The sequence below is a fragment of the Battus philenor genome, unplaced genomic scaffold (assembly GCF_028537555.1).
Source record: "Battus philenor isolate CCGP_79_NKW_IND1 unplaced genomic scaffold, ilBatPhil1.0.hap1 SCAF_1, whole genome shotgun sequence".
In the NCBI taxonomy this organism is placed as follows: domain Eukaryota; kingdom Metazoa; phylum Arthropoda; class Insecta; order Lepidoptera; family Papilionidae; genus Battus; species Battus philenor.
The window spans coordinates 8,502,846-8,529,338 of record NW_027181661.1 but is presented as its reverse complement, the minus strand read 5'-3'; the positions used below and the strand labels follow the sequence as shown (position 1 = coordinate 8,529,338).

Below are 26,493 nucleotides of genomic sequence, written 5' to 3'. Positions count from 1 at the left end.
ATAGCAATTGTCAGAAGACTAAGCAATTAAGAATATAGTTATGTATCCATGATTGGCCAATCTAAACGTGTTACTTAATTTTTTGATAATAACCGAGTTCTGGTTAGTTCTAAGTTATTTATTTTAACAATCCTTTACGAGTGTGACATTAATTTCTTTCTAACTTGCCCTGCCAATGCTTTTTTAACTGAAAATATTAAATTTTTGAACGCATAGATAAACAAAAATATTATAATTTTACTGTACTTATATGTGCTATATTTCGGAATAAGGTTGGGTGGCAAAGGTTCAATAATTTCTGTGTTCTCAAGATCTCTCACACCCGATGCGAAAAAGGTTTCTTCAACTGGGCTGTATATAGTTGTTTTTAATAATTTTTCTGGAACCTGAAATATTTTGAAAATTTATATTAACGCCATCTATGATTCAAGAGTAAAACTAGAGAATAGCGCGATAGAACATAGTGACGCAAAAATCCCGTTTTTGTCCTAATTAAATTTTGGTACCAAAAGATGGCTCTAACTCAAAAATAATAGAATACTTTTAGAGGAATGATTATTATAACTATATATAATATGTGTCTTCATTATTTTATGAACTTTGAATCAATTTATGATAGAGATATAAACATATTTCCGTTAATGTTTTAAAAGTTTAACCATTCTTTGATCATTTCTTTAAAGTAAATAATTTGATTCTAGCAAAATTATTTAATTTGGAATTTTTTTAGCCAATAGGCGCCTACTGCAAAGCATATAGGCCTCCCTCAAAGATCGTCACGATGATTAGTAACATAATACGATTAAAAATAAAACACGGATGTTTACTTTAAAGCTCTATAAAGAAAAGCTCGATAAAAATAATTAGCGACTTAGGATTGTTACTGTCTTTTTTTAAGGGGAAGGAAGGGGGAGGGGTGTAAGGATATCCAGTTTCTTTTTTTAAAATACTATGTAAATTAATATTGTACACGAGTGGAATGATCTCTTAAAATATAAAACTGTTAAAGTTTCATACATTTACATGAACGTAATTCGTTGAAATGAACAGACATGTGGACAAGTTCTTCGGACATTTATTTAATAATTGAAAGATCACTATTATTAACGTAGTAATACGATTTACGTTAATTTTATCGAACAGATAATTGAAAAACATAATAAATGTTCTCGTAAAAAAAGATAAGGTTGTAGAATTTATAATCTCAATAAATAAATAATGATTAGCAATTTTAGACTTGCATATTGTTATTGTCTCTTTTTAGAAGCTAGGGAAGGGTTGGGGATATCAAGTTTCTTTCTTCCTCCTCCTTGTGACATATCCCTCTCCCTTACTCCTAAGAACTGTGACCCTTTTTAGAAAGTTTGTAATATATTATGATACGCTATCTGTTAAATTTCTTTCTTAGTTCTTTACATTACTTGGCAAAGAATTAACCTAACATATTACAAGTATTACGACAACTAATCTACTTTCTGTGATTGATCGGGTACTGGAATATCACGAGCTGTGACTAAATTAAAGTAAAAAGAAATAACAAATTGAAAATACCATTAATGGTAATTCGTAAATAATATATATAGCCACCTGTAACACTTGCACTGACATCAGAACTTGACCGGTGGTTTCAGAGCCTATGGCCATGTTGTACCATTTTAGTTTTGGGGCGAACTCGTAATCTTGCCTGTCGTCGACCACCGGGATCAATTCGAAACGTCCAATCAATTCAACTCTACCCTGCAATAAACATTAAGTTAATAATTTATTTTTGTATATTTATTTTTTACCATAGATTTTAAATAATTTCATAAATTTACAATAAGACTTTCTACTAGGGCTTTGTTACAAGATAATAAGTGATGTAAATAAGCGCAACAAACCCTTGTTATAGGAGACATTGTAATAAATCGAGTTATTTACGTTATTGGGAAGAAATTGTTATTTATAAAATGAGATTTTAATTGTATTGTATTTAATATATAATATAAAATATGTATAATATAAAATAGAAATCTTAAAAGAAATAAATATAAAAATAGCCAATTGGATATGTAAATATTTAATATTTCAAGAAACGAATCAAAGGATGGGAGGCAATGCGTAAATGTAATGTAAATGAACGCTGTGAGTATGACAGAAAATATAAAGGTTTGAAGTAGGAAGAAAGAGAGAAATTGTAAAGGATGAGCGGGAGAGAGTAAAAATAGGAAATTATGTGACTAAATCATTGTAAAATTGTATCCCTGTCCCAAAAATAACATAGGAGTACAAAAAGCCCCTAATAACTGGGCCATATAAATAATTAATATATAAGTATAAATAAATAATAATAAACAACACTGGTTGGAAGCGGTATGCATGGTCTTTCGACGACCGATCTCGTTGCCAAATCCCAAGCAATGGCTAGTTAAACGTCTTTTAGCTTGTCAATGAGGCCCAAAATGAGAAACCACGTTTCATTATTCGTAAGTCATCACTGGAAACACACATTGATCTTCTACAATTCACTGTTTCTGAGTAGTAAGTACCCTTATGAAAATGAGGAATATTGAACAACAAAATGTTTCGTAGTTTCTCAATGGCATTTAAAAAAATAAATTATTGCATGTTATACCGTGCAGTAAATAATTCATCGTCACTCTTAAGGGAAGCCAAGGGTGGCGGTTATATAATGGTCACTGACATGTCTGAATAGGTCGTTACGACGCGTTTTTTATATGTTTGTCCAGATATAATAAATTTAACTTAAAAAATAATATTTTATTAACCATGGCAAAGCAACATCTATATGGATGAAGGGGGTAATTAAAGTAAACTCTATATTACGCTGCACACATTATTTCAATACAATAGCCTTTATATCGGCTGTACTTGTGTACAATGTTTTAATATTAATAAGCAGAGAGTTTTACAAAATTACAAATCGGATAATATGAACATCCAAATTTTTAACTATTACTCTATTGCATTTTTGACTCGCTTATTTGCTTACTACAGAAATTTCTATTCATAAATATATATGTATATAAATAAGTTATTTGTTCTAGAGTCCAGATTTATGCTCTTAATTGTATTATAGTCATAAATATATTTTTACTAGTGTATGTGTTTAATCTGAAGTTTCAATTATTAATTACAGATCCATGTGCAGTCGAAGTAATATACATTGGAATTTTATAACTGTAAGGGCAATGTTATCTGCGTAAATTCAGTTTTCGCTGAGCAAACCAACAAGTTTGAAAACAGGTTCGCAAAAATTTTAACTGCGGCATAACGAACCACCGAATTGAATGGCCGGGCTACAAACGGACAATAAATTTGTTTTTTGCGATGTCAGAATTTTACTCCCGGATGGAAAGTCCGAACAAATATTGTTACGGAAACACACAATGTTCCAAATATTTCGAAATCCATTCTCTAATTTTGAAATTTTGCTTCTATTTTTGTCGTCTGTTGCTTTAAAAAAACATAGTGAAAGCAACACACCTAATACTAGTAAAAATTAAATAAATATTCAAGAATAATTGTTCTTTTAAGTAATGTTATAAAACCAACGTGACTTTTAACATTGTTTCGTAAAAAGTGAATAGATTTTAAATCTCTCTAAATCGAGATTGGATGTAAAGCGCTTTCAATAGGTCATATTGGAAATCAACGAGGAAAGCCTCTGATGATATCATTATATACAACCAGATATTATATATAATACAACCAGATGACGAACAGTTCTTTTCTATTCACGACACTTTACTTGTATGGTCTTATTTTATATTTCAATAGTTTCCTTAAGGCTATTCGAATTAGAATTTAAACTTAAAGAAATCCTGTATTAATATCATTTACCTCAAAGTCGAAATTGTTGACTTCAACCATTACCGTAGGAGGATTAAATTTCAGCCGGTTCGCATTGGCGAATTGCATGCGGTGTATTCTTAGCACTTGATTCCATACGGGGGTAGATGTTTTCTCTTGTACCTGAGATCGAAATCATCTTAAACTACTGTCACTAGCGAAATTTTTTATGTGATAATTATAATACATTGTTTTCTTAATCGGTTTCAATATTCGTGTGAAATAAAAAAGTTTTCAACAGTTACTAAAACTTTCAAATAAATGGAACCAAATGTGAAATAATTTTGCTTAAAATTTAGAGTTTACTTATTTATTTTCCAATAATTATGTGTTTGCCAGAATGTATAGAAAAATTTATATTATATTTAATTTTTTTGATGAATTAAAATTTAAAATTTTAAGCATTTCGCAGACACAGGGCTGTCATAGCGTTTGTGGTTAGAGGTTTTCTTTCCTGTTATATAATATCAACACACTACATTTAGTAATTTTAATAATTTGTATTTTCTTTTAACAATAAATTTTATGATATTTACGAATGCTTGGCATTAAGTTAGCTAGCAAAAAACTGCGTAAAATTGTCGTAAAAACGTGACAAAATCTGTACTTACAGAAAAGTCTTTGTAGGTATACAATGATAAGCAAATAATGAAAACCTACTTGTGTTTCTTTTACGGAATTCATAAAGTTGATTCTCAGAAATGGATGCGTAGGCGTAGTATCGTTGGATTCGCTTATTTTTGCCCTGTACACAAAAGCGCGACACTCCAGCATCTGTAACATATATACTTAACATTATTTTTTTAGCATAATGTTTTATTTTTAACGATATAATAAACGTTTATGATAGGATTAAATAAACATTAAACTTATGTCATTCTATATTTTTGTGGACGAATGAAAGTAACTGACAGCCCAGCGAATTCGGAATTTGAAGTGGCAGGCTACATGACGAGCAAAACTGATGGCCTCTGGGGATTTAATGTTTTGGAGTGGAAATCACCGCAAAGGACCTTCGAGGTGTACAGACAACCTTGTTAAGGTTCTCAAGTAGTGGACGTCTGACGGCTGATATGATAATGATAATGATGAACCTTATGTTATTTTATATAATCATTCGCGTGGCGATATATATAGAGAGAAATATTAAATTTTCTTATCTACCTGCCTAATTATTTATCATTACCACACATTACATACTCTGTTAAAGTTTTATACCTATACAAGCTTCAGTTTAATATGTATTCCGTATGTATTCGTAAAATTCAGTCGTAGGTTAGCTTCGATGAAAAAAATATTGTTACCAAATTACAAATATCTAAGTCCGAGTTAGTACGTAGGTGAAAAAATCTTATAGACTGAACTGAATTGGTTAGTTTTGGTTATAAAAGTCAATTCTTCAGCCATATTGACAACTTAAGCCCGACGTTGAATTCAAAAGCTTTACCGGCATAGATTTATATTTCACTAGGCGTTCAGTGATACGATTCGCACAACAGTCAAAAAGAGAATTCTAGAACATTAATCCTCAATTCCTGAGTTCAATATTTGTTGCTATTAATTATATTAACGTCTAATATTGAAACTAGGAATTGGGACGGCACTTGAAACAATTAAAAATGGGCGCCCGGGTAAAATAATATAGATTTCCCGGAATTAAACAAAAATACATAACGAGTAATCGTGGAATAAATAAGTGATAAATATGGTGAGTCTAATCTCGTGACAAGTCTCTATGTTATTTTAATTTTTTTTTCAACTTTTACACTGATATCAATCAAATTTTGCTGTGTTTTTCGCCGTAGGACTAATAGCTTAGAATAGAGATTATAAGAGTATAGAGTCAAACAAAATTAAACTACTACGATGATAAATGAATTCTAGTGTATAATTAATAAATACATATTGATTTATTTTTAAGTTTATCATATATAAAAGTTATTCATCGTCATTAATTGTGATCACTTGCGAACGTCTTGTAAAGAATTCCAGAAGAGCCCATAGAAACTACTATCAGATTCATCATCTTTTCAATGGCATCCTCAGACTTACTACTAAGAGGTTTCCAAGCATGCTCTCATCTGAGTACAGTCCACTATAAATTCCGATGGTTTATTTTGTGTTGTTTCTATACTTAATAGAGTAATAGAGAAATTTATCCCTAAGCTTTCTTATAACTTCAATAATCGTTCATACTATAATAGGGCATTTTACAACTTTTTGTACAAATTTATAACATAATAATAATTTTTATAGACGACTTCAATAATAAAGAGAATATACTCACGCACGCGTTTATATTTCGTTGAAATAATGAATATTAATATTACAGCCACTATTATATCAGAAAGCTTACCATTGTAGTTGTCCTGACACACATATCGTGATCCTTTATTTTAATTTTGTATCCTACAGGCAAAAACGATTCGAATGCTGCCTTCTCTTGAAAAGAACCCATCCAAGCGATCAACTCTAATTTTGCAGCGACGCAATAACAGCTGCTGGGTAACGTATTCACATGCTTCGTACATTTCAAAGGCTAAAAATAAGAATAAGGAATTATAGACAATAACAGGTTTTAATTTAAAATGAAAAATTAATTACATGGATGCAGCGGCCTGGTATTAACTATAGCCATTAGTAATGAACCAAAATGTTGATCTGTATAATTCAATATATCATGACAATATAGTATAAATGTTAGACCTATTTAAAACACGTTTTCATTCAACATTTCTGAGCGACATAAGCAGGAAAGAATAATTTATGTGACACCTAAGAGACTCTCCGTATAGGAAGACATCGCAGTTGTGTTAGTATCGTGATGTAAAATAATAAAAACATAATACGATATGTATTTTTCATTTAAAAAAGATTATATATGTTCAAAATTAAAGATGGTATAATGATATAAATTGGTGAAATGACGTAGTAGAGAACAGGCCGCATAGTGTGCAGAACAGTTCAATCACTGTGGCCTTAAGGTTCTGGAGTGGTGACCTCGGACCTACAAGGTGGATAGACAACTTTATTAAGGCTTTTGGTAGAATATAGAGGCAGGTCACTACAAAATAGTCCTATTGGAAAACTATGGAGTGGTCAATAGTGGAAGTTCCGGAGCTAAATTAATATGATAAATAAAAAGCTACCTTTAAATAAATGGTTTGTATTTTGCCGCAATTCTTCCCGCATTGTTCGGATGTTGGAGAGTAGATAATATCGGTGGGGGATATTTTAGCGAAGCCAATTCTACTGCCTCCACTTACAAGCCAAATAATGACGTCTGGCCATCCTTCTGAGGTCTGGTAAACGACGTGTAAAATTATCAACAATTTAAGTGAAGTGTTACAACCAATTTAATTTTTTTTAAATCAGTTTACGTTGTCACAAGTTTTATTTATTTAAAAAAAGACATGATGTTATTTTCCTTCGGTAACATAGCTCCATTACTTAGCAATTCAATGAAGAAAATTTTGGTACAGTATAGAAAAAAGATGTACGAAATTTATTTATGAAAGACATCAATGTGTTATATTGATTAAACTGGCAGCGAATTGCCTACGGCGTCTACTTCGCTTCCATATATAATGCAAGAAATGTAAGTACTCGTAAATATATAAAGCATACATCAGCAGCATTTTTGTAGTTGGACGCTAGAAAAAAAATCCTAGTAACGCGAGTTAGTAAATCTTAGAAAATTCTAGTAAATAAGTATTTGGTATTTTATATTGCCAAGTCGAGAGGTAACGTATCCACAACCATAATTTACATAGGTGAACATTTTCATCTCAAATAAATGATGTAAAAATAATAATATGAAATAAAAAGACGTACATAATGAATCAATTTCATAACAACTTCCACTTCTATAATCTGCAGATTTAACTATCACGTAGAAAGCACATCGAGACTAAATTACCGCTACCTTATCCTGGGAGTAGAGCGCATGTGCGATCTGCTTTGGCCCCGGGTATAAGGGAGATCACTTACATTGAGATCTGTTTCAGTGTCTTCTCAAAATACATAAAAATGTTCTTACTTTGTACATTAGATTTCTTAAATTATGCGCTAAAGTCTTAGTTTCCGTTAGTAACATTTTGACCAGCTTTTTTGTACCGATGTTATTGTCTTTGGAAGTTTTATCTATCGAATTCAAAGTTATCTCCGATGCATTATCTCTTTTCTTCATTAAGCATTTATGAATTTTTATCTGTAAAATTAAAATACGTATATCAAGTACATTTTTGAAACCATGAATATAAAAGATTATTGTTTATATGCACAAAAGCCTTGAAGGGGTAAAGTTCGTAAAATTAATTGTTAGTAGTTGGTAAATACAAAAATTAATAGTTCCAGAAATATTAAATAACAATTATAATATAGTAAGAAAAGGCTTTTTAAAAATTTGGATCGCTACATATTAATATTAACTATTATTTTTATCTGTCCCTGCACTTTTTACTGTTTGAAGTTACTTACCTCTTCATTTCAATAGAAAAAATAAATTATTGTAACATATTTCACAGTGATACACAGAGTGATTTGAAATTGGTGTAAGAGCTTTCTTCCTTTTTTCTATCATACGAGTTAAACGATTTCTGCTTCATGCTTTTACACCTATATATACGGTAATCTATTCATCTTGCATGTGGCTTTGCCACTCATGTAAAACCTTTTCTAGTTAATACGGTCAGAGGACAATTGAACGCGAACATTATACATTGCCTCTTTATAAACAATGAATATTTTACTATTATTAAAAACCGTGTTTATTTACACTAAGAAACGTAAACAAAAAAACTTCCTATCCTACTTGATGTTACCGTGTATTCACGGGATATCAAATAAATCTTTCAAAAACTATTAACGCAAATAAACGGTGTTCATAATTGATATTATATTCGAATAAGTACAAGCAAGTTGTATGCGCGTCAAGTCTGTTCGATCGATTCGTTTCAGCCCACAGAGGCCAACTATAGGGCATAGGCCTCCACCAAAGATATCTAAAGGAAGATATAACTTAATCGCCACTCTTAGCATCCGGCGATTACTGGTATTATATGCAGAGGATGCAGCTGTCATCCTTTGGAAACACAACTAAAGCAAAAATTGTTAATTATATATATTTAATACCGGGAATTGAATCCAAGACCTACGATTGCAAGTCTAATTCCTGTACCACTGGGCTATCTCTGTTTGACACATTGAGTACATGCAATACTTGCAATAATCAATTAAAATATGTATCCTAATTTATTTGTATAACACTTTTGTGAAGAGAAATAAATGTAAAGGTATTAAAATAAGTATATTACAGTAATCGATGTTTACCCAACTTGTTAAGTGTCATATTGTCAGTACATACATTTACTATCGCGACATTCCTTACACCAAGTACACTCATAATACCTTTATATTTCATAAATAACATAAAGCCTGTAAAACATTTTACCATTTCGTCCTTTTGTAAGTCGTGCTGTTTGGTATCGAGATCCGTCCCACAATGCCGCATTGTGCTCTCAGCGACCGTTTTAGAAAATGATGGGTATTGAACGATGTCTAAGAATTTTATGATGCCGTTGGCTGTATTTTCGATAACTTTATTCAGGTGCTCTAATAGGTCAAGCGGCGTTGCATAATCGCAGCTATCTAGACGTTGGCCGATCTCCTTCGTCGCACTCTCCTAACAATATTTCAATTATGATAAACAATAAACTTTTATTGTTTCAATTTCGGAACAGAGTTACTGCGGTGATATTTCAACCGAGAGATGATAATAATTAGTTTTAATAATTTAAAGAAATTTTGTGAAACCTTTTTATATTGCTACTTCTTTTAAAACTTGTTTTTAGTTAAGGTGTATTTCTATGTACTCGCTATTGTTACTTGTAAAATACAGTTCCGTCAGTACGTCAAATTACAAGTTAAATAAACACCAGTCAAAAAATACGCGTGTTGTAATTCCTGTATTTTTGTCAATATGTTTGTAGTCATAATATATGTATGTTAATGCATAATTATAAGTTATAAAAACATTACTTGTTCCATTCTTAGAAGCAAGTTTGAAGTGTGCAAGACTAAGCTTTATGTATCTTTTGTTCTACTCATCAAAGCACTTCCGGGCACTTCGCCCTTTTCACAAAACTTTTAACCATTATTTTCCTCGCTAGGATGTAACTAAAGTTAAATACTTACAATCTCTTCTACGATAGAATAGACCATATTATTCCTAAACATTCTGAATCTAAAATCAGGTAGTCGTGTAGCAATCTGCAGGACAGGAAAGGCGTTTGGAAACTCAATATGGCCATACACCGTGGAATCTTTGGTCACATCAAGGCATCCCGTGTAATGAAGCTTTCGATGTTCTGAAACAAATATTAATCTTTAATTAATGCAAAAAAAATAATTAAAGCTCTTTAAGAAATATAGATTGCTTACTTATGTCCTCCATTAAAGTTAAAAACTCTGAAAAACATAAAATTTAGATTAGACAGAAATAAAAATATTATTTCAAATATTTAATATATTTTCTCTCTAGAAACCGGTACAGCAGTTTCAGCAGAACTGTACTTAATATCGGGAAACATATACATATCGAATATGAAGAAGTATAAAGAACGAACCATTATGCAAAGAAGTATTTGTATTGTATGTGCATTGCAACACGAGCGTTTAAAACGTTCACATTTTACTGTTGCAGTAAAATTAAAACGGCATTGAATTAGAACACAATACTACAATTTTCGTTAATCGTAAACTTCCGGTGATCGCTTACTAAGGTAGTGTCTGACAATCACAGGTCATGGGTTCAATTTCCCTCAAGTCACACACTTTAACTTTAAAAATCAGTACTATATAATTATAGACTGCTTAAAACTACGAAGAAAAACATCGTAACATTGGTCGATTTTTAAGAATGTCTTATCTTACTTTTAATCTATGTTGGACTCATTTCTAGCGGTGGAAGTTCTACGATTGAAATGATAATGGCAACTCTTTCATTGAGAAGTGGGAAGGCCAGTCCCATAACATATAGATATATAGGTAGTAAAATATACGTAAATAGTTGACTAACGCACCTTCATCGGCACGTTGTTCGCAGCAAACATCACCAATAGCAATTGCAACGCCGCATGTTTTGGTTATAATTTCGTTATCCACCATTGATACTTCCGTTAGGGCACAGAAAATACAGAAATCGCCAGAAACCCAATGATTTTCCTGCAAAATACCAAAAACTTTATGTACAGTATCTCACTACTTTAAATTGTAAAAATAATAATTAAAAAGCCTTAATAGTGATGTATCTCAATATGATATATCATTGTAAAAACACTCATCAGAATCAATTTTCATACAATAATTTAATTCTTTTGTGGTCTGGTTTACGATGCTGCCTAAGTGGCATTTGCAGTTTTTGCGAGTTGCGTCTTTTATAAGCTACGAAGCTTGAGGGTTCCCTCGAGAGTCTTGACTTGGATCGTTATATTCTACTTTATTACTGGATTGAGAGGTCGCCGAGCTTTTAGATCGCCTAGGTGAAAGCTCCGTGTCTCCCTAAAGAGAACTTCGCAAGCCTTGACTTGATCAGTGGCTATAACATAGTTGACAATACTAACACTTCGAAAACGGTTAGAGCATGGAGAAGAAGCGCCAAAAAAAACGCCCGCAACGCCTCTGTCTAATACTATGAAAGGTCGATGTCCTCATTAATTAAGATGTGACTTTTAAATTTTGTAATACTCATTAGTGAATAAAAATGAAATATATAAGTTTATTACTGGTCTTATTTGGGCAACGGGTTCCACGTTAGTAGCCCTCAAATGCTGCTTGTAATACGGCACCACAGTGTTTAGGGCTACCAGCAGCGCTCCGCGATAGAACGGTCCGTCTTCAGATGTAACACCCATAGTATTGGAGCACGCATTTCCGTACATATGCAGAAGAGAAGGACCGAATGTTGGAAGAAAGCCTAGAGAGATTAATTTAAGATTACATAAATATAAATGTTAAAAACTATGCCTCTTATCAATATCTGCTCGTGGATTTTTTTAAAAACGTGTGCCAAAATACTCTACCTACCTCTGAAAAATGATGGTATTAAATAATTTAAAAAATAGGTAATGATTTCTAACAGTTTTCTTAATGTTACAAATTGAATAAAAGGGCTTTGACACAGTTTTTTGTTAATTGATTGTTTGGCACGACGAAGGATTATCGGGAGTCAAAACGAGTTGTTTTATGCAAATTTTAAATATATAAACTATTTATTTTAAAAAGAAACTTTTGGACGAAAAGCCTAGCGAGTCGAAAGTTGAGTTTAACTGCTAATGACTTCTATGTTACTATGCCTAAAAGGTTTTTTTGGCGACATAGTCATCTTCATCGCCTGTCCACTTTGTGTTTGGGCAACCTCCTCTACGCTGACTGGTTCATGGTCTCCATTTTTAAACCTTAAGGCTCCAAAGGACATCTATGTAGCCTGCCCACTGTCACTTCAACTTGCCAATACGCGGGAATATATTAGCTACTTTCGTTCGTTTACGTATCTTCACCTTGCACTATCAGTCTCGTACATAGCCAGCTGAACGACTCTGAGTTTGCTAATTTATATTAAGGATAATATGATATAGTTATATTAAAATTTGTTTTAGATAGTAACCGTTTTCTCCCTCGTGGGATATTTGGCTCAACTTCAAGTGAGTACTCGCGAGGACTTTATTAAAGCTTCCGTCCGCAGAACAGACTTCGAAACGTATAATTTGATTCATGTTCGGAAACATCTCCACCATTGATATTTGCTCGCAATACTTCGGCTGATTGCTTCTTTGTTGAATGGCCGTCTTTGCCTGGTTTGTTAAATAATACATTTAACTGTCTTATTGACCTTCTGAAGCCCTTAATTTTATAGCAAACCATTCTTAATTATATATTATAATTAAGAATGGTTTGCTAGGTAAGGAATAAAAATAAGTGCAGTATTGAAAAAAAGTTTTAGTTAAGATTACATTTAGTTCAAAGTATTACGCGTGGGCTAGACTGCGGCAATTTCTATTACTCGCAGAGTTGCGAGATAGTTTAACTCCAAACAGTTTTAAACAAAGGGTTATTATATTTTACTTCTTAATTGATCTATCTGTCGAATAATTGGAATGCATTAACTCATGATATAGGCATTACTCATAACGCCAATCATGTTTTTTTTTAATTGTTCAATAGCAACTCCTATAACACAAATAAAAACCCTGGTGAGTTTTTTATGCTATATAACATTAGAAAAATTATCTTTATAATGTTAAACAAATAAAAAGCAGATAAAAATTGTACAAAATTCGATAAAGGTAATGTATGTCGTCGGATTCGTCGCGATGTAAACTATGTAATATTACCAAATTTAAATACGAACACTCACTTTTATTTTACGTTAGACATTATATTACAATAGTATTTCTTATTCCATAAGAGACTCTCCTTTAATAAAACGAATTATTTTACAATGCTTTCCATGTCTTGCGTTATTAAAGATAAATCTATCTAAATTTGTATTCGTCTACAGGATTCAACGCAAATAATAAAAAATGAATCACTAAATATATAGCCAAGCGTAAAACTCGACAACAGTTCTGCTATTTTGATCTGATTTCCTTAATATACAAGGTTCTTATGGAATAAGGGAAAAATAGTGAAAAAAAGTATAAAATATAATGTTTACCAAACATACTTCAGAGTAAAATTAAATAGCGCGGTAAACATTATAAAAACAAAAAACATTTTTGGATATAATAATACAAATAAAAAATATCGTGTACCACACAACAATACCATGAAAATATTATCATAGAATTACTAGTTTTACGGTATAAGAAATTTATGTTTCGATTGTTAAAACAATAAATGTAATAAAGTCACTTTGAAAATAGTATGTTTTTTATTACATTGTTACAGGCCAATAACATTTGTCTTTACAAAATAAATAATAATGTATTCTGACAAGTATTCGTTTGTTATCCATCTTTTAAACAGTATTTTTCTATGAATTTGGCTAAATATGTGTGACTCTGGCATTGAACCTCACACTGGATTTTTTACTTGATTGATTTGACTTCGCATTTATTTTCCTCTTATATATAGTCGATAAACTTCTACTGAATCTATTATATCTATTTCTGCGGGTAAGGTCTATAGGGTAATTGGTCAAAGTTTTATAGGTTGAAAGTGTTATCAAAAATAAATGGTTTCAGCAATAATAAATCACGTAAAGCGTGAAAAGAAATTCAATTTTTGTTTATTTTGGATATTTAAATTATTATTATTCACTATTGTCTTCTCCTGTCTCTCCAGACTTTTAACCACCAGAAGACGTTGGCTTGTAGCATTGAAATAGAATATATAAATTAATAGATATATTTCACAGTGATCACTTTATACATGTTGTTTTGAAATCTGTAGAAGCTTTGACGCTCTTTACTGAAAAGTAACCACCCCTTTAAAGCTTTTACACATATAAACAATCGTCTTATATGTATCTTTTTTATCTCAAGGCTCTGATATTAAATAATTAATAGGTTTAAATTCATTAACAAAATATATAATACATGTACCACAAGTCCACAAAAGGAAACTTTGACGAACGTCGACGGCGCTTTGCCGTACCGCTTATCACCATGACAATGGGTTCCGTTTGGCAGACCGAAAGCGCTGTATATGGTAATGAGATAATTGGCACGCTGCTGTTCGGCTCCAATCGGTAGAAGAAGGCTTCTGAAATATTAAAAGCGATATGTGTTAAATTGTATAATACATTTAGTTAGATTAACTGTGGATTGGACTGGGTGAAAGTGATCGTCATAGCCTAACGAAGCGCCAGGTTAAACTGTCAGTGGCATATGGCTCGTAGAACAGATTAACGGTAAATAGGCCGAAAAAATATTTCTCAACTATACACATATTTTCATTTAGTAGTCGTGATAGCATCGAGTAGTAGCAGCCCAGCGCAGGAGGACTGAAACTTGATTGTAGGTCGCCAGTACGATTTCCGGGATAAGCCCTTATGCTATCATTGACCATTGCTCTCTGGGAGACTTTGAGCCTTCTATGAGGCCCGTCGTGAGCAACGACTACGTCTCGGATCCGTATGGTAACACGCATTGATTAAAGACCTCCGTCTTCAAACGTTGCGCTATTTTAATATAGTATAAATGTACTTGTACAGCTTATTTATCAGCAAAAAGATTTAAAGCTTTTCCACATATATCCAATCACCTATATATCTAAAATTTGTTACATTAATATATTTTTTCTATTAGATTGCGACTGGCCAATCACTTCTGCCAGCACAAAGTCTGCAGGGACAGATAGTAAACAACAATTAATTTGTAATTAGAATTTTCAAAACTTTATATCTTATTTTGTTATCATTTCGTTATTTATTAATCTTGAAAACATTATTTTAAGATACAAATTCTGTATTATACATTAATTGATTGCAGAAGAGCTATATATTCATCCCTATAAATCTTTTACTCCTATAACCAATAATCATGGGTACAGAATAAGGATAGGATAATCAGATTGCCAGAAATAATAGAATTTGTAAATTAAATTTTATGAATTCTATTCCAGGAGAAACCAAGCTCCTTGACATTTGGAGCTATTTCCCAAATTTTAAAATACTTTATAAGTCGCTATAATCACTATAAAACGTCCTTTAGATATGGATGCATGTATGTTTTCTTAAGGCATGAAAAAAAGGTGTTTAAATGTGCATAAAAATGATGTAATTTGAAAACAACGAAAGTATAAAATTAAAAATTGACTCATTTATTTTGCTTAACATGATTTTTCTTTAAAATCTGGTAAATATTTATTTGTTGCAAGTGATCTAAAAGATATTCTGACATATTCTACAGGTGGAACAGTTATTTATTTTTAGAAATGTAATAGCATAAAAACGAAATCCGATCTCGGGGATATTTAACGGGAGCTAAAAATAATCCTTCAAAGAGCCGCGTGTGACTCGCGAGTCGCAGGTTGGCCACCCCTATCGTACGCTATCATTGACAATTTTAGATAAGTATATTATATATTTGTGAATAAACTTCAATGAATGAAGCTCAAGAAACCGTCCATTCACTAATACTTACTCTTCTTGCTCTTCCACTCTCGATGTCATGATGGGCAAGAGCTGAAGTTCCCCTCTATAAATAATAGTGATATCCACTTTTAAAAATCCTACTGGACCAGCTGCCGGATCTCGTGGTAAGCATAATTGCGCCCATTTGTGAAATACTTGATGATCTAGCAACGAAAAAAAAAATTTGTCGCAAATAAATCCTTAATTGCTATTACGATTGTTCGTGTTTTTTTTAAATAAGTTAATTATCCATTTTATTCTTCAGACTTCATAATGTGACCACAATTTTCATTATATACAATTTAAACTGGTTGAAGGGAAAGTAGACGGAAAAAGATTGCGTGGACGATAATCTGTTCGCTAGTTTGATCAAGTCAAATCAACAACTACTACGTTGCGGAAATCTGAGGATATCAATACCTTATGAAAACAACTTGCCATCAATCGAATTGCAAACGATACAGATAAATAAAAATTTCAAATTTCTTACGTGACTGCGACCAAATGGTTCCCAGATCGATGTTTGCTTCGCCAAGAAGGCGCGGCGGTGCACAGCACCTGGGCTCCATCACAGCCAACCACAACTGTGTTTTTCTTATCTCATCGACACTGGCATACATCTCGAATACAAAGCTCTGAAAGGTTTTTATCATTATTTTTTAAACAGTTTCACATAAACGTTAATTATTCTGTAATACATTACGGATTTAAATTTCAAATTTAAATAAATAAGAAGAGTAATATGTTGTAAATTTTTGAATTGGGAAAAAAATAACAACGACTTGACTACGATTTTTTTGAGTTCCATAGGCAAGGATAAAAAGCTTTTGAAAAGATACATATACACCGATAAAACTTTAGTGCATTGACTGCATAATTGGGGCAACGTTTAAGTGGAATCGAATAGCAGGGCGGTATTCAGTATTGCGGGTTGGGATTATTCACGCTTTGTTCCAGACCTCAGTCACTCAGTACACTAAAGAAATCGGTTACATTAATATATATATATACATATATGTACATATATATATATATATTCAGCTTTGATTGTAATAAAACTAAGAAATACTTCTCTGTAATACGGCTCCGTCATATTTTTTCGAACGCCCGTTCGGTGTTTTTTCTTGTCCAGGACAACGATGACGTAAGAATTTGCCGATTGGGGATTGTGCCATGCTAGTTTTCGGGCTTCCAAAACATTTACAGATATCTGTCGAAACCAAAGAGAAAAAATTATTTGTAAATTAATAATTAATAAACATTATTGAAGTGTAAAAACTTATGTGTAGCTCATTTGCAGTCAATTAATACATGGTATATCAGATTAAAAATCAATTGCTACAGAAATAATAAATAATGTAATGATTATAAAGTAAGAAAACTTGTTAACAAAATACGTAGTTCTTCATATTAAAACTAATTATATAATATTCCAATCATCAAAATAACTATTTGGCTGTCGTTTTCCAATAAAGACATCAAATAATGACATCAAATATATTTCAGAGGGATCACTTTATTATAAATACACGTAAAAGCTTAAAAGCTTTTTACTGACGAATAAGCCATTTGCCCCCTCAAAGCTATTCTGCCTACAATCAATCCGTTTGTATACCCAAATGAAAAGCTTTAAATGACATGAAGGCAAAAGGTTCTTTACATTTTATTAGAATTTTGCTTGAAAGGGGGAACGAAAAGTAAATATAGGAACGTTAAGTATTAAATAAATGACAGGCTTTTAATATTTCTTATTTTCCGAACCCGGAGAATATTTACCCTCTTATTTCACTTTGTTCACTTCTATATTTATGACTTCAGTTTATATGATTTATATAAATACATTTGATAAAATGATTTGTTATAATTTTGATGTTTTGTATTATTAATGTAACGGCACCTTGTTTATAAAAAAAACGAACATTTACTATATTATATGCTATATATAACAAATCATAGATATAGTAAAAACAACGTTGCATCGTTATGTTCAATATTATCGTAGCGTTTGTTAAATGCATTCATAATATTTTCTATTTTTTTATTAGTTCCAATTTATACCGCTAATGTTTCGTTTGCAATATATTTTTCGCGTTTACTAAGCGCAGACAGCTGGGAGAGGGGTTGCCGCTATTTCATACGGATCTTTCTTCTCTACATTTTTTCTTATGGATAAATACAGCTAAAATTTATATATATGAATAACACAATTTAGAATTTTTGCACAATTATACATTAATTGGTACAATATTTTATTTCAAATCCCTGCCCAAGCGCAACAGACCGTTAAACGCCTTGAGGTTTAGGACAATGAACCGGGCCAACTCATCAAAAGATTCTGCTGAAGATTTTTTTCCTGAGGAGGTCCGGAAGTTGAACGGATATTTATTAAGGTTTTCACATCAGGTCACGTGGTTACGTCTTTTGGATTCGAATCGGGAGCAGTGTCTGAGGGAGTGGTGAAAATTCGGTACTGTAAAGCTTTGACACGTAAGTACTCGAGTTTCTATAGCCGGGTTAACATTAATATCACTACAGAAAGCGTAAGCGCAGGGTAAAGAAGTGCTGAAGAAACTCTAGCAGTTTCTATTTAAATACTATTAATATAAAAGAAGTTGTTTTCCCCGATAGCTTACGAGCAGACCTCGCCGGTGAGGGTGGCTTGTTATTAACAGATACGCAGCCAGCGATTTACTTTATATTTTGCTCTCCTTATTGTCGTCGCATCGGGAAACTCGAGAGCGGGTCGTGATCTTGGGACGACGCGATGTTTTAGTTATTATATTAAATATTATACACAAATATTAAATAACATACATATTAATAATACTATGCATCAAGCCTTAAATTTTTTATAATTTAAAGGTATTTTTTTCAGTACTTCAGAAGGACAATTATCTAAATATACCAATGTCAATATATACATTGTAATAAAGCATCAACGTGTAATATAAATCATTTAATACTATTTTAAAAAAACAACTTAACACTATTGACTAGTATTTACTTTTGATTTCTTTCATCTATTTTTGTCATGGGAAATTCTGTTTGCCCATTGACATTTACAACTTTACGGGGTATTATGGTAGCTTCACGCTAAAGGTTTATTAGCTTAGCTTTAACCTCTACAGTAACTATGCTCGAGGGCTCTTCCTCACGAGCGTTGGTTTGAGTCATTATACGACTTGTTTGTTAATGTCGAATAGGGGGACGTTTGCTGGAGTTAAAAGAAACAAGGAATCGCGGCTGAAGCTGGTGCGTTTCATAACGCATTAATCATATCGATTCGAGGGTTTCTGGTGTGTAATAGAGGGAAACCTATCAAAGAAGGCCGGCGAGGGCAGCTTATGATCTGGGTAAGAGATTACGCGCTGTTCTATAGTCGTCTAAACAGAACAAGGATGAGTTTGAGTATCTTAGGAGTTATAGGAAATGAACGACGCAGTATACATGTATGTCGCTGTGTTTTCACTTGAATAACATGCAGAGCTTAGATTGCTGAGCAAAAATATTTAATCCTATATTGTAAAGTCCCTTTCCCCACACAAAGCAGAAGAAACACGACAAAAAATACAGGAGCCACCTTTGAACGTCGTTCATGTAGATCCGATTTAAAACTAATTCTAAAACCTATTCATGTGTCCACCGCGGTTCTTGCCGGATGCGATTGTAAACTTGTCACTCGACGTGAAAATTAAAAGTTTGGTCACTAAGAATGTTCCGTATTATACGCTCGAAGCGGCCTGGTATGTAATTGTAATTTTAACATAAACGACCTGTATAAATGTAATTTTATACAAGTCGTTTAAGTTAAAATTTAAAGAAAGCCATGGCTCGGAAAAAGATGGCTCCGGTGTAGCGTTTGAATATTTGTTAGTTATTCTGTTAATTATATATGCACTGTGATGCGATGTACTTGAATAGTACCGAAGTGTTTCGTTCTTTAACTTAATTTTCAATTGTTTGGAAGTACCTTCGCCTCGTTGTGAAATTCCTTGTATAGGCTAAGATGAGTCATTCGCTTCGGCATTATGTACGCACAGTTTTCTTTCACTCAGTGGGAAAGAAGCCATTTATTATTACCCCATTATAAATGATTAATATCTCTTTGGTATTAGCATGTTAAGCCACTCTTTTGGAGCCTCTGTCGGAGCTTTATGTGGAAGCGTGTTGTGTATTTCAATTTATTTAAAATTCTTTATTGTACAATAATAAACGAAATATAATAATAAACGAAGTAACAAAGTACAACAGGCGGTATTATCACACGAGGTAATCTTAACAGACAACCATAGAATAAAATGTATTATATGGTAAGTTCGTTGATTGTCATTGAAGTAACGAGCTAATGAAAAAATTTTAAGCTAGTCTATATACTTTGGTTGGTCGCTTGGTGAACAACTGTACATCCAGGCTGTCAACATATTCTTCGTCCACTAGTGCTGAAGTATGAGGTAGAGTGGGATTGAGATGTTTTATAGAAGATATGATTATGCGACTCCTTTGAGAAGATTCATGGGAAGGTTTGATATTGATTAAGGTGCTGATTCTTTGTTATAAATATTTTGAAGTATCTAATTTCCTGCTGCAGTTTGCGGTCCGGTTCCAAAGTGTACCTTTTTATTCATTGACTCAGATGTGCTAGCGAAAACATATCCGATATTATATGATTTGATCCTAATTATGTCACAATTATCTACCGGCTGATTTGTAGGGTAATGAGTAAGAATTTCTAGTTTATAAAAGTTTATATTGTAAAAATATTAATTAAAAAGCAATTTTTTTTATTTAATCTCGTTTTTAACGAAACTGATAATTTTATCAGATCATATTTAGCTTATATATAATTATAATAAAATTTATTTTTAACATAAGATTACTGACAAGGAATTCAGTAAAATAATTTAGTCCCAATACAAGAATTAAGCGTAATAATTCTGATGGCAGCTCTCTCCGAGTAATTTAGCAAGACAAAAAGAACAATATGAAATTCAATATTCTGACATATTTTAGGACGCGAAATGTCAGATAAAAAGGTTCAATTAAAACCGCAAATTACATCGGTCCCTCAGTGCTCGGATCGACATGGAGCATCCATTGTATTTTAAGCAAAAACACGGACCCGCGTTCCTACCAATAAGGGCCTTTAATAAATAATTTATAAGATACAGCCTCTACATAACCTGAAAATACTGCGGCGTCGCTTCCGGATTGTAGTTGTTCCCGTTTCTGTAAGTCGGCTGGCTGGCAAGTTTTTGCAAACCACTTTTCTCCGGTGACTTCGAACGCATGCTTTTATACATTTTGTAATGAATTGCTGCGACGAAACCGTGCAGAGCTCTTTGCCAATAAATCAGACAGTACGAGGAGTTTCTTTTACAACGTCATCGGAGGCAGGTTGATTGCGACGAATGACAATAACAGTTTTGACGGCCGGCTTCCAAGGTATACACTTTTTTCTTCTTTATCATTAATCAAAAAACAAAAACAAAACTGAAAACTGTTCACTGTGGAGTATTTACTTTAATTGGTTTTATGTATTTGATTAACTATTCTGTTATGGTGTGTGGAAAATGAATTTTTGTTTTTCGAAGGTTAACATATCAATGCATTTTATGTATATTATACAAGCTTTTATTTTAATGTGTTATTGCAAGTTTTTGATTTTTATTTAAACCTAACTTTCCCGCTAGCTTCGCGAATTTAATGAACGCCACCTGAACCACCGTTGAGAGGGGAATTTTATAAATTCCTTTCTAAACTGACCTCTACGCATCAAAAGGATAATTTCTAAATATACATATATTTATATGTGTTTATGTGTCTTTTAACAATATAATACACATCAGAGCATGTTTAGATTTTCAGGACATATTCTACCGTTAATCAGAAATGTTAATGTCGTGCTAAATTTTTTAAAACTTTTCTATATTTTGTATAGTCATGTAAAGATTAGAAGTGCCGGTTCGTACTGCTAAAAGTACAATAAAATAGAAACGGACTTTAAGAATATTTAATCGACAAAAATACTATCTATTGCAACCACTAATAATATAAATTTTATTGTAAACAGTGCTTTATAGTAAATTCTTATCTTTTCTTTTCTTCGGAAGGCAAAAGATTCGTTTTATCTTCTTTTTTAGGCTTATGTTGATCTAGTTCACGGTGTAGATAAAAATCCAACGAACTATTATAACTGTTCTGGTCGGACAGGCGCCGTCCGCAAATTGATCCAGTGATGAACATTTTTGTAAAAACAATGGAAACTCCATCATGGAAACATTTTTTATTATATATATATAGTTTCTCTGATATTGTCCCAAGTAAGCTAAAACCTAATAATAAGAAGAATTTAGTGAAATAGAGTTGTAATTTAGAACAGGTAGTGTACCTATTCATTAAGTAATGATGGATTTTTTATGTAAAATTTAATATTAGGTGTTGTTATAAGTTCTTGCTGAAATCATATTTTACATTCGTCAGAGCAGTATATCCCTTACGGTTAGCCCGCGATAATCGCATTCCATAGCTTTTTCATGATTTGCGGCGTCGACTGCACCAATCTGACTCATTGTTTAAGAACGTCCCAGACCTGACCGGATGCTCTATTGGATTGATATCGGTCTTTCGAGCTGAAGTGATTAAAACCGACCTTGTATATGCGCTTCCATGTCGTGAGACCGGGGTGCGTAAGCGTTGACGTCCATTGAATATAAAATATATAGAATATAATAAATTGAATTTTTATTTTAAGCGCCAAATAGCGCAGAATTCCAATAAATATTATTTCGATGTATTACGCAACAAATATACCTACGGACACTTTTTCGGAGTTCTAAGAAATGATGTGGGGCAAAAGAATCTCCGAAATATTTATTGTAAGTCTGTAATGGATCACAGATAATTTAATATTTTTAGCAGGTATTACGTTTCACTCTATATAAGTATTAAGATGCCATTTTCTATAGTCATACATAAAATTTATATTTTAAATTCCCTGTTTCATCACCAATATTTTAACCTTATGAACTTCTGCTGACTGTAGATATAGGTGGAAATAGGCCTTCTCGATAGATGTGCATTAAGACTGGTTGGACGAAGTCTATGGTTTCCATATCATTCCGCGATTTTCATTCCACAACTATAAGACACCGCACTCTGTTGCCTATCTCTACATTTATGATTCGATTTTGTAAAGAATTATCGAGCATAGCTCTCCGTTGCTCATTGAGCAGCTGTTAGTTTGTCAATAAACCCAAAGAGAACTTTCTTTAAACTGCTTGACTCTTCGATTAAGTATAGTTATACTATTACTATTAGTATAGTTATACGTTATGCTACTATTTTTCTTACTTAATTTATTAAGAAATTACGCCATGAAATCTATCTATATCTAACAAGAGTTTAATACTTTTAAAATGTACAATTAAATGAATATTATTTCAGTTTATTTCTCTATCTTGTAACAGTTTCGTCGTTTCACACTGAAGACGCTCATTACAAAGCATAGGCCTCCTCCAAAGACATCTTTAGAGGGATATACCATAATCGCTATGCTTGGAAAAAGGGTTGGCAATCGCAGTGGGGTATTATGGTAAGCAAACGACGCTGCTGCACATCCCCTGGAAAGTTGTTTGTACAATGTTTATCTTACACTAATAAAACCACGAAACTAATTATGAAAGAGTTACATCAAATTTTGTATCAAATATAACCTTTATTTATTTATTTAATTTACACTGTCTATTTGTTTATGTCATGCGAAGAATGACAAAAGATCTCAATTTAATAGAAACTACAATCAGATTGAACTCTTTATTGGCATCCTTAAATTTAAAGCTTAGAGAGTTTTAAACGCGCCTTGACCTTGGTGGAGCCCACAACAAACTTAAGACTTTTATTGTCTTTGATTACTTTAATGTCCTTAACACAATAATAGAACAATTGATACCAAGCTTTGTTATCACCTAATGTAATTTTACTACTTTTTATTTTTGGACTACTTAAATATATTATATGATAATTCAGAGACATAACATGGATTTGTATTGTAATATTCTATTTACCAAGCGTAGAGTATGAAATTAATTCAAGTTTTCTTGACTCAGGCGTCTCGTAGTGAGGGGCGATTTAAAATATATGAAACCTTTTTTAACGTTTTGCAATTTATCGGATACATACGTTTTTCTTGTGGCCTGATTTTACTTAATGTCCTAATCTAAGATTGTTTAAAAAACATCAATAATAATAAAGCTTTATATCATTCCATGCATATAACTTAAAATTAGTAATTTAAAATTTTATATAATAGTTTTAATAATTTATATTAAATTTATATGGACCCCTTAGGGTAAAAGCCTTCTCCAAAGGTTTCAGTTAACAGGTGTTTCCAAAGAACACCAATATAGAAAAGTAATTAATGTATTTTTTTTTGAATATTTACAAATAAAAAAAATGTTATTGAACTTAAACCTAAGTTCAAATAGTTTAAAATCTTCTCATTAAACTATTTAAACGAAATTATATAAATACAAGGTGATTGGTTATAGGGGTAAAAGCTTTATAGCTGTGAAGTGAATGCGTAGTTTATTTACTGTTTATGAATATGTAATACAATCTATTTAATAATCAACGATTTCAAAAATAATTAATAACGTAGTAATAATATAGTAAGAAAAAATATTTTCAAAATTCGGATCCATCTCTGCAGTCTTTATTTCAAATTCAGAGAGTATATAAACTTCTACGTGGTGATTAGAAAAAGGTGCAAAAGCTTTATACCTTTTTGTTAACAAATGTGACCAATCATTCATCATAATCTCCTATATGTTTGCTGCGTTTTTAATTTAATATTGGTTATACTATTTGAAAAGTATGCCAGTGATCATTGTTTATGATATTATATTTTGTGTAGTAATATGTTATCTAAATCGCAGAACCCACGAGTCTTCCACTAAGCGGACATTTTGGACCTCATTAAAATATCTGTAGGCAAAGGCGGGCCAATTCCAGGACTGCGGAGATACATGCATGAATACGTCAAAGATTTATCGATACAGCCCATATCGAGGGCTACCGAAAATCGCGGACCTCACCATCTTGTTAACATATTTCCACTAGATTTATAATAGGATTTTAATGTTTAATTAATCCCGTTTCCACGTTAAAAGAACAATAAAAGAATGATGTCGGTATTTTATTAAGCAAAATCATATTATACTCCAAATCATCGAGCTGTCATGGATGTTTTGACCAATTAGAAAAACGATGTCTTTAAATTCTTGTAAGTTACTTTGCTTTAATTCTGGTAAAACGTTTTGTTTACATCGTGCCACGATGGACAGACGCCTTCTTCGTCGTTCGTATATGGTATCGTCTTTAATAGTTTCAAACCTTTTTAATTTTTGATCCTTCTTTATGGTTATTATATTTATGTAAAATACAGAAAAATATACATTGACAAAAGTTTATTATAATACATGAAGTATAACTTAAATAAGGCAGTTATAAATATTAAATAAAACGAGTGTTAATTTTTACAACGTGATTTATTTTTATTAATAGATGCTATGAACTATGATTACAGACAGCAAAATTTTTCATGAATTTTAAATGAGATAAAAGAATAGATACACAAATGTCTTGCTTTTAACTTTATACAGCAATTAAGTTTAAGAGTTGCAGAGTAAAATTGCGAAAAATTTCATTTTAACGGTTAATCATTTTTGCTCTTTTTCATTTAATCTCAATTTGGCACAACTGTTTGAATTGTTTACAATGTACAGAAATATTTTAGTGTATGTAATAATATTAATGCTTTATTCTCCGTCCATTTTGATGATATTTTCAGAATTTAAGCTGCGACTGTTGCAAGTAGTAGCTCTAATCCGTTTCAAATAAATTCAAGTCTGCCCAGCTTGTGACACTAAGGAATTGCAAAAGATTGTGATCGTGTTAGAGACACTGTTATATATGTATTTTACTGTGAAATTTTAAGTTTTCAATAACCCGTGCTTTATTTTATTTATAACTATAATGCAAAATTGATATAGTAAAGAAATAAACGTGTCAACGAATGATAGGTAGACCAAATTATAAAATAATAAATGAACAAATGAATTAGTTTAAGAGCATATCCAAAAAAAATTAGGATTTTAAAAAAAAAGACACAATTGAAAGTAATCGATAACCTCCGGAAATATTAAAACACTATAGGTAGCTATAATTATTTTAAATTACATTACGAGTTATGTATATAATATCATTATTTTCAAGGAATTTTGGCCGGTCACGTAAGTAATTTATTTTTGAATAATACACACGTTGCTCTGATATTAAGTGAAAATCCTAGTAATACATACATTCTACGCCTAATCGTTACGATGTAGTGTCTTATCACTATAATACAACATTGGACACATAATTGTTACAAACAAATTTTTCCAATCTTTAAGTGATTACATTTATTTTATTTTATAGATTGTGTATTACAGTTCTAACATACAATA

The 26,493-nt window shown here is 31.9% G+C and overlaps 1 protein-coding gene across 1 annotated transcript in view; it reads right to left on the bottom strand.

The window, feature by feature from the left end:
- LOC137930977 (otoferlin-like) overlaps positions 1-21,288 on the bottom strand; it is a 28,206-nt gene extending 6,918 nt beyond the window's left edge. Inside the window, exons 1-17 of the mRNA XM_068774393.1 lie at positions 21,169-21,288; positions 17,058-17,198; positions 16,479-16,623; positions 15,999-16,152; positions 14,457-14,616; positions 12,518-12,704; positions 11,637-11,827; positions 10,935-11,076; positions 10,048-10,220; positions 9,305-9,535; positions 7,892-8,062; positions 7,002-7,154; positions 6,209-6,391; positions 4,513-4,626; positions 3,844-3,975; positions 1,588-1,737; positions 247-386 (exon numbers count right to left, since the gene is read on the bottom strand). Of these exons, the coding sequence (XP_068630494.1) occupies positions 247-386; positions 1,588-1,737; positions 3,844-3,975; positions 4,513-4,626; positions 6,209-6,391; positions 7,002-7,154; positions 7,892-8,062; positions 9,305-9,535; positions 10,048-10,220; positions 10,935-11,076; positions 11,637-11,827; positions 12,518-12,704; positions 14,457-14,616; positions 15,999-16,152; positions 16,479-16,623; positions 17,058-17,198; positions 21,169-21,288 (2,687 nt within the window). The remainder of the gene's footprint in view (positions 1-246; positions 387-1,587; positions 1,738-3,843; positions 3,976-4,512; positions 4,627-6,208; positions 6,392-7,001; positions 7,155-7,891; positions 8,063-9,304; positions 9,536-10,047; positions 10,221-10,934; positions 11,077-11,636; positions 11,828-12,517; positions 12,705-14,456; positions 14,617-15,998; positions 16,153-16,478; positions 16,624-17,057; positions 17,199-21,168) is intronic.
- Positions 21,289-26,493: the final 5,205 nt, after the last annotated feature.